A 9,640-nucleotide genomic window follows, 5' to 3' on the forward strand; every position below is an offset into this window, starting at 1 on the left:
ATGCAATACTTTGGAAAAGTGTAACAGTTTCTTTAAAAATTAAGCATATATACTCTGGTTTCTCTTCAGATCACATAAATCTCTTTTGCAACAACAACAAAAATTAAGCATAGACTACAGTTGGGAGGGAACGGGGAGAATGTGCGGTGAGGGGCTTCTTCCAGGAGAGAGGAGGGTAGCAGGAGAAGAGGCTGCAAAAGAGAGTCGGTCAGGGCCTGGCCCAGTGGCTCAGTGGCGGAGCTGGAAGGGCCCGGGTTCAGTTGTCCCGGTCAGGGCGCTCCCTTGATTGCAGGTTCCTTCCCCGCCCAGGTCGGAATCGCGCAGGAGGCAAGCGCTCTCTCTCTCTCTCTCTCTCTCTCTCTCTCTCTCTCTGTCTCTCTCTGTCTCTCTCTCTGTCTTTCTCTCTCTCCCCTACCCCCCCCCCCCCACTCCCACGCCCTCTGGAAAGCGGTGAGGATTAACAAAGTAAGTGGATCAGGCCTGTAGACCCCTGAGGTTCACACTGGTGATACCTGATTTGGAAAAGCTTATTCAATATCCTTGATGTTTTGTAGTCAAACTATAGAAATTGGGCTCAAACTGACCTTTTTAAGTGGGGCACTCAGCAGAAAATAGAGTAAAATGCGAGACGCGACAAGGGTTTAAAAGAAAAAGTGCCCTGGGAACAGGGAGCTAGCTACTCGAGGCCTTAGAACCAAGGAGTGAAATTCTAGTTTAAATCTTACATTGAGCTGTCTCAGGAGGCCCGCCCCCACCCATGCCATCCTTTTTCTGACATGCAACATTAGTGGGACGTGGGAGGGAAAGAAACAGTATGATCTTATAAGTACCGCGCGCTAACCGATTGCGCCACTGGAGCTCCAGAAACAGTATGATCTTGACTACGGTAAGGAACACTATCAGCGGGAGACCCGTGCCGAATCGAATCTTCACACCACCTTTCCTCTTTCCCAGCTCCACAAACCATCCAGCTCCTCCTGTTATATTGTACCCCGAATCTCACAAAGGCCGCCTCAAGAAGTCGAATTATGGAGTCATTTATTAAAGGCCGGCGGCTACGAGGGGCAACCTGCTCCAGATCCCGCGGCCCCGAAAAGCTCTCCACATCTGGCTTATATTGGCAGAATATCACAAAGGTATCGATTACATCTTTGGGTTTGGAACGCGGAACCTGGTTTGCACGAAGCAGTTACAGAAGCAAAATTGAGCAAGTTAGTTATCTATAAAGATTAAATATAGTCTTGGGTCTATGGATCACTGAAACACATTATGTGGGGCCACTGAGGCAATTTAGAATAATTGTGCTGTCCTGTAACCAGTGAGATCACAATCAATGGGATATTCAAACCACCATCAATAGAGTATTCAATTGATTTGGATAGCATACATAACTTCAGAAAATCAAAATGATTTTCCTATGGTTTTAGCAAGCAAATAAGCACAGAAGTCAAACAGCAGGGTCAAAGTTAAAACTGTAATTTCTACCTGTGATGATTTCTGCCATACTCGACTCCTTGTTTGGAAACCGGTTTGAAATACAAGTTTCAACAGAAACGAAACGAAGTCCCACTAATACTAACAAGCACAAAAAACTGTCCTGTCTATTTTTGGAACACGTAGAGATCAGGGGAGAGCGCGAACGCAGTCCCCCACTACCACAAATTATGCAGTCGAGTTTCCCACATTTGGGGAAATCGCAGGGGTCAGCACATCCGGAGTGCAATGGATAAGCCTCGCCCTGGGAAAACCACCTTCGTGATCATGGTATCTCCCCTGCCAGGTAAGTATGAGTTGCACAGCCCGCCCACACCCTCACCCCCACGCACGCCTCACTCTTCACACACGTTCACTCTACTCCACACGCCCCTGCACCCCCGCCGCCCCACCCACCCGAGCGCCATACTCGCCCGTCGCGACAACAACCCCGGGGGCGCTTCCATCTCCGGATGCGGGACGTGGGGGCGCAGGCCGAGTGGGACCGGCAGCCTCTGCGCTTCTGCTCATCTGCATACGCCACGCCCTCGGCCTGACGTCCCCGGCGCCCTGTCTCCGGGTTCTGATCCGGGCCCTACGCGCAGGTAGTCGCGAGGGGACGAGTCGCCTTCCCGGGAGGGAGGACCGGGTCTCGCCGCCCCCGGCGCCCGGCAGGTGTTACGGCCCCACCGAGGGTGTGGGTCAGGGCCCGGGCGTGCTCTCGCCTTCCTGTCAACGAAAGCGACACGCAGCACAGTCCGTTAAACTTGGAGACTGAGATCAGAGTTTCGTCATCAATTTAGCAAGAAATTGTCCGGTTGTTGTTGTTAATCCTCACCCGAGGGTATTTTCCCATTGGTTTTTAGGGAGAGTGGGAGAGAGAGGGAAAGACAGAGAGAAAGAGAGAGAGAGAAACACACCCACGGGATGCCTCCTGCACGAGCCCTGACCCGGCAGGGCAGGGAGGAGCCTGCAACCCGGGCACCTGCCCTTGAATGGAATTGGACTCGGACCCCTTGGCCCGCAGGACACACTGAGCAAAACCGGCTAGGGCAGCAGGAAACTGTTTTACTCCTCTCTCCTGACCTCTCAGGTTAGATGGTGGCCCCGTCGTGCACCGTGACGGGACCCTGGGACAGAATATCCGGCCAAGGCGTCCCTTCGCGGTGCGCACGCGTGGGCCGGGGCGGGGGGGGCGCGTGTTTGAAATGAAATGAGCACAACGTCCCGCTCCGGCCTGCGGGGCTCCTCCCTCCGGACCAGAGGGTCCTTCCTGAGACCCGGGGGCTGACGGGCTTCCTCCCCGGCGGTGAGCAGAGAGCTCGGACCACGTGCGTCCTGAGGGGTCGGGGCCCGGAGCAGAGCCAGGCAGGAGGCAGGGCTGGAGGTGACAGGGCGCGGGGCGGGTCCGGCTGCGAGAAGAGGGGAAGAACCCATTGCAGATCCTGTTTGTAGTAGTAGTTGTTGTTAATCCTCACCCCAGAATATTTCTTCCATTGCTTTTTAGAGAGAGAGGGGAAGGGAGGTTGGCAGGGGGAGAGGGACAGAAACAGAGAAAGGAAGAGGGAGAGAGAAACAGCGATGTGAGAGTGACACGACGATTGGTATTTCTACCAAAAGTGCACAATCTAAACCCAATAATTAGACAAACCCAAATTAAGGGGCATTCAGCAGGCCTGTGCTTTCAACAGTGTCCAATGGTATGTGATACAAAGACCCAGGAACTTTTCCAGATTAAAGAAGTCTAAAGAAACATGCCCTGAGTGCAACACGTTATTTTGAATTTCCTTTTGAAGTTAAGGACATTCCTGGGACAACCGGTGGCATGTGAATAAAGGCCTGTGGACTAGATAAGCATAGTATCAAAGTTAACTTTCTGATTTTTCTTTTTTTAAAATATATTTTATTGATTTTCCACAGAGAGGAAGGGAGAGGGACAGAGAGTCAGAAACATCGATGAGAGAGAAACATCGATCAGCTGCCTCTTGCACACCCCCCACCCGGGATGTGCCCGCAACCAAGGTACATGCCCTTGACCGGAATCTAACCTGGGACCCTTCAGTCCGCAGACCAACGCTCCATCCACTGAGCCAAACCGGCTAGGGCTGATCTTTCTTATTGTAATGAGGATTTTAAGAGAATTATTTGATTTTAGGAAATTCACACTGAAGTGTTTAAGAGTCAAGAGGCATCATATCTCCAACTTACTCAAATGGATAAAGACAAAATGAGATGCATAGGTGTGTGTGTGTGTGTGTGGTGTGTGTGTGTGTGTGAGTGTGTGAGTGTAAAGAGGAAGGACTACACAAATGTGATAATGTGTACATTTGGGGACTCTGGGTGAAAGGTATCCAGGAATTCTTTGTACTTTCCTTACAACTACCTGAAAGTCTGAAATTAAGAGGACGCACACACTGAACAACTTCAGGTTAAGTCCATTGGGTTACTGTCCATTTTTTGACAGGATATTACCAGACAGCGACGCCTCCGGAGCCTCCGAACCTCCCACCTGCAGCTCGAGCCGGACCACACGCCAGGGGACCTCAGAAGCCACGTGGAGGCCCCACAGCCACGTGGGGGCTGCCCCCATCCAGACGCAGCAGCCGCACGCGGCCGAGACTGACACGCTCCTGGAGCCCCTGTGCCGCCTGGACATTCCTTCGCCGCCCCTCACGGCCTGGGATACGGGCACCACCTGTACCATCGGCCCTGCTTCCCGATCGGTGGAGATGTTGAAGGAGATGAATAAACCTGGGATGAAGGTGGCTCCTGTGAACTGTTCTCATGGAACTCACGAGTACCGCGCAGAGACCGTCAAGAGGGTGCGCACGGCCACCGGAAGCTGAGGCCCTGGACACTGGAGGACCTGCGATCCGATCTGGGCTCAGCGAGGGCAGCGGCACCGCGGAGGTGCAGCTGAAGCGAGGGCCCGCTCTCAGGGCCACGGAAAAGTGTGAGGAAAACACCCTGTGGCTGGACGACCGGAATATTTGCAAGGTGGTGGGAGCGGGCTGCAAGATCTACGTGGAGGATGGACTTACTTCTCTGCAGGTGAAGGAGAAAGGTGCTGACTTCCTGACAACAGAGGTGGAGGTTGGTGGTACTTTGGGCAGCGAGAAGGGTGTGGACCTCCCCGGGGCTGCAGTGGACCTGCCCGCCTGTCAGAAAAGGACATCCAGGATCTGAGGTTTGCGGTGGAGCGGAATGTAGATAGGGTGTTCGAGTCTTTCACACGCAAGGCATCTGATGCCCATGAAGTCAGGAAGGGCCTGGGGGAAGAAGGAAAGAACAGCCAGATAATCAGCAAAATGGGAAATCTCGAAGGAGTTGGGAGGTTTGAGGAGATCCTGGGAGCCAGTGATGGGATCACGGTGGCTCGTGCTGATCTGGGCATTGAGATTCCTACAGAGAAGGTCCGCCTTGCTACAAAGATGATGATGGGGCGGTGCAGCCGAGCTGGGAAGCCTGTCATCGGTGCCACGCAGGTGCTGGAGCGCATGATCAAGAAGCCCCGCCCCACCAGGCCTGCGGGCAGTGATGTGGGCAGCGCAGTCCTGGATGGAGCTGACTGCACCATGCTGCCTGGAGAGACGGCCACAGGGGACTGACGGCCCCTGGAGGCTGTGCGCATGCAGCACCGGATTGCCCGGGAGGCAGAGGCCGCCCTCTACCGCTTGCAATTATTTGAGGAACTCCGCCGCCTGGCGCCCTTACCAGCGACCCCCCAGGAGCCACCGCCATGCACGCCTTGGAGGCCTCCTTCAAGGGCTGCAGCGGGGCCATGATCGTCCTCACCAAGTCTGGCAGGTCTGCTCACCAGGTGGCCAGGTACCGCCCCCGTGCTCCCATCATGGCTGTGACCGGTAATCAGCAGACAGCTCGCCAGGCCCACCTATACCGAGGCGTCTTCCCTGTGGTGTGTAAGGACCCAGTGCAGGAGGCCTGGGCTGAGGACCTGGACCTCCGGGTGAACTTGGCCATGCATGTTGGCAAGGCCCGAGGCTTCTTCAAGAAGGGAGATGGGGCCGAAACCGGTTTGGCTCAGTGGATAGAGCGTCGGCCTGCGGACTGAAAGGTCCCAGGTTCGATTCCGGTCAAGGGCATGTACATTGGTTGCGGGCACATCCCCAGTAGGGGGTGTGCAGGAGGCAGCTGGTCGATGTTTCTCTCTCATCGATGTTTCTAGCTCTCTATTCCTCTCTGTAAAAAATCAATAAAATATATTAAAAAAAAAAAAGAAAAAAAAAAAAAAGAAGGGAGATGGGGTCATCGTGCTGACCGGGTGGCGTCCTGGCTCTGGCTTCACTAACACCATGTAGTGCCTGTGTCGTGGTGGGCCCCAGAGCCCCTCTTCCAGCCCCTGACCCCTCCCGTCCCCCACCCCATCCCTTAGGCCAGCGATGCCTGCAGTGCTCACTTGGAGCTGTAGTGTGGCACCGATGGGCTGGGGCTCCAGGGAAGAAGATTAAGGCCTCTGTGAAGCATGGCTATTTTTTAAAAATGTTTTTTAAATTTTTATTTATTTCAGAGAGGAAGGGAGAGGGAGAGAGAGATAGAAACATCAATAATGAGAGAGAATCATTGATTGGCTGCCTCCTGCATGCCCCACCACTGGGGATGGAGCCCACAGCCCAGGCATGTGCCCTTGACCGGAATCGAACCGGGGACTCTTCAGTCTGCAGGCTGACACTCTATCCACTGAACCAAACCAGTGAGGGCAAGCATGGCCATTTTTAAGACCCTGCTCAGCTGAGGTATAATCCAGAGCCAGGCTGCCCATCTTACAGCCATACCCAAGCAAGGCAGGCAGGGGTGCAGGACTGGAGGCTCCGAAGCTGAACATAGTGGGCAATAGCTCCTGCTTCTCCTCTGTGCACTCCATTCAGTTCTGCCAGAAGCCAATTCCAGCATGTCATAATTGCAAGAGTTTCATCAAAAGGTGGATGGAACTTGGGAACTCAACAAGGGCTGAGTCACATATGTTGTCACCTGTTGGGAATGGCTAAAGGCATTTCCCCAAACCTGAAAATGATGCATTAAATTGATTGTTTGCTGCCAGACAGCTCAGGGCATCTTCCCCCCCCCCCCCCCCCCACCAGGGCATCTTAATCTACATGTTATTGCCTCCTGTTGGCCAAACACCTGAACAGCCAAAGGCAATTCCCCAATCTGACAATGCTTCTGTATGAAACCCTACCCTTTGAAGTGTATATCTCCACCTTGCCTTAGGACAAATTGTGTTAATAAAAAGCAAGGGGTCCTGAGACAAGGAGAACTTAGTTTCTTTAGCTAGGCTGCTCTGACCCCCAATGCCTTTCAAAATTATCTTTCATCTCTGGAATCTTATTTAATCTACTTACAGCCTTTCTCCAGATTGCTGAACCCTTCTAGATGCCGGATCAAGACCCACTGGTGCTACAGTTCCTGTAGAAATGGACACTCAGAGAACTCCCAAGACTGGCCTCGGTCAGAAGATAGCCAGCTAGAGAGAGCAGTGGTTCCAGTTTCAGCAGACTCTGTCTGGTCCTGGCCTTCACTGGCTTCTCCAATCCCCTCAGTCTCCTCCACTCCCATCTCGTGCACTATGTGCCTCTGTTCTTGCACTCCACTCAGCTGTCACTGCGGACAAACTCCATCCTCCACCTTCATTATCCCCATTACTGTAGCCGCCTCTAGGCCTGTTGCTATAGAGCCTACCTGTATGTCAATAAACAGCAGCTGAAGAAAAAAAGGAAATCAGACAACATAGATCTTAATTTTAATGAGGAATTTGATACTCCTTATACCCTTCATCGACAAAATGGAGAAATGATGGTTGATGATACTATAAAGAGGAGAATTCATAACTACCTAAATAACTGTAACCAGAAGCATTTGAAATTTGTCCCTCATCATGCATATGTCATTAGTTTTGGATCAAACAGACTGTTAGAAAACATCTCTACAGGTTTGGATGTTCTTACGTCGACCCTCTATGCCTGTTCTGGATTCAATTGTGACCCAACAACAACAAAAAAGATGTTAAGAAAGTAAAAACAGACTGGCTGCTGGAGGCTCGTAATCCCCTCCCCAAGAATATGAAAGTGATGATGACTCTTATGAAGTGTTGGATTTAAGTGAGTATGCAAGAAGACACCACTGGTGGAGTCATGTTTTTGGCCACAGTTCAGGACCTATGGTAGAAAAATACTCAGTAGCTACCCAGATTGTAATGGGTGGAGTGACTGGCTGGTGTCCAGGATTTCTGTTTCAGAAAGTTGGAAACTAGCAGCAACTGCAGTAAGTGGTGGCTTTCTTCTCCTTCAGATTGCTAGTTACAGTGGCTATGTGCAAACTGAATGGAAAAAAGTTGGAAAAGGTGTAAACCAAGCAAAAAGACAGATTAAAAAACAAGCAAATAAGGCAGCACCTGAAATCAGCAACGTCACTAAGAGGCCTCAGAATTTGTCAAACAGAACCACATTGTGATATCCAGTGGCTTTGTGGGAGGCTTTTTGCTAGGCCTTACATCTTAAGGATATGAGTGTTCTACCACAGCGAGTCAACTGTGAGAAAAGAAGAGGGGGTGACAAGTCAGTCTCTCAACATTACGTGCCACCCTACTCTCAAGGGTGACAAGAAACAACTAGCTGGACTATTTAAAATCCAAAAGTTAGCATATTGCCGTTTGAAGTTTGGCAATCTAGTATATGCTGTAAAACAACCTATATGGTATGCGTACAATAGTATTCTTGATCAAAACAGGGCTGTCATTTATTTAAATTAGATGTTCTTCATTGTGCTTTATAGTATAGTGCCAATAAATAAAAATTTGTATTATAGCTGCAACATTTGGGTAGACTTTTTAAAAATATGTGTTTGCAATAAACTGAATTGTAATGCCCTTTTGTGGAAGTATATAGAAATAGTAGAATTATTAAAGATATTAAACAGATTTAATACCAATTTTTTAGATTTTTTTCCCCCCTGCCGTTCTTACTTTGCTTATATAATAACTATAATAAACAATTTTAAGGAAGGCTCTTCTAAGGAAATATCACATGTTTAAAGCTTTCTTTTTCTTTTGGTGTCTGTAGTTGTAAAATATCTTCTTGTATATAAGCTTCTAATATTTTTATTTATTTTATTTTTTTCAAATATATTTTATTGATTTTTTTACAGAGAAGAAGCGAGAGGGATAGAGAGTTAGAAACATCGATGAGAGAGAAACCTCGATCAGCCGCCTCCTGCACGCCCTCCACTGGGGATGTGCCCACAACAAGGTACATGCCCTTGACCGGAATCGAACCTGGGACCCTTCAGTCCACAGGCTGATGCTCTATCCACTGAGCCAAACCGGTTAGGGCTCTAATTTTTTTATTAATTTACTAGAGACCTGGTGCATGGAATTCATGCGTGGGGGGTGTCCCTCAGCCCAACCTGCATCCTCTCCAATCTGGGATCCCTCTCACAATCCAGGACTGTTGGCTTCCAACCGCTCGCCTGTCTGCCTGCCTGATTGCCCCTAACCACTTCTGCCTGCCAGCCTGATCACCCCCTAACCACTCCCCTCCCCTGCCAGCCTGATCAACACCTAACTGCTCCCCTGCCAGCCTGATTGCCCCCAACTGCCCTCCCATGCCGGCATGGTCACCCCTAACTGCCCTCCCCTGCTGGCCTGGTCACCCCTAACTACTCTCCCCTGCTGGCCTGGTCACCCCTAACTGCCCTCCCTTGCCAGCTGGGTCGCCCCCAACTGCCCTCCCCTGCAGGCCTGGTCACCCCTAACTGCCCTCCCCTGCAGGCCATCTTTTGGCGGCCATCATGTATACACATGGGAGTGGCCATCTTTGACCACATGGGGCGGCTATGTTTGTGTTGGAATGACAGTCAATTTGCATATTAAGCTTTTATTATATAGAATTTATCTTGGTAGCCTGAGCAGAACTAATTATTTTGAGGGTACATATAGTTGGTTCACTGATTGATTATATTAACTTTGAGCTCTAAAAGTTCTAATTATTAATTTGGTCTCTTCACAAAGTGATAAAAATTACCTTAAAATACTTAGTAACACAGTATGAATTTACTGTCTGAAGAACTGTGGTTCTATATAATTATGAAATGTAGCTCAAAGAGAATTGTCTCCTTCATCTAGAGATATAAGTGCTAAGGCTTTCAAACTTTT

General features: G+C 50.2%; 1 protein-coding gene and 1 pseudogene across 2 annotated transcripts in view; both read left to right on the forward strand.

Moving 5' to 3' along the window:
- LOC307097631 (pyruvate kinase PKM-like) overlaps nucleotides 1-5,792 on the forward strand; it is a gene marked incomplete at both ends in the record, with an annotated part of 40,368 nt that extends 34,576 nt beyond the window's left edge. The window contains 7 exon segments of the mRNA XM_079767717.1: nucleotides 1,781-2,078; nucleotides 3,938-4,310; nucleotides 4,312-4,630; nucleotides 4,633-5,078; nucleotides 5,082-5,181; nucleotides 5,184-5,492; nucleotides 5,734-5,792. Coding sequence (XP_079623843.1) covers nucleotides 1,781-2,078; nucleotides 3,938-4,310; nucleotides 4,312-4,630; nucleotides 4,633-5,078; nucleotides 5,082-5,181; nucleotides 5,184-5,492; nucleotides 5,734-5,792 — 1,904 coding nt within the window.
- A 1,749-nt stretch (nucleotides 5,793-7,541) lies between these two features.
- Nucleotides 7,542-7,988, forward strand: LOC307098148 (FUN14 domain-containing protein 1-like; annotated as a pseudogene). Its single transcript has one exon. The product of its transcript is annotated as an FUN14 domain-containing protein 1-like (transcript).
- Nucleotides 7,989-9,640: the final 1,652 nt, after the last annotated feature.

The sequence above is a fragment of the Cnephaeus nilssonii genome, assembly GCF_951640355.1.
Source record: "Cnephaeus nilssonii genome assembly, chromosome: 4".
Lineage (NCBI taxonomy): Eukaryota > Metazoa > Chordata > Mammalia > Chiroptera > Vespertilionidae > Cnephaeus > Cnephaeus nilssonii.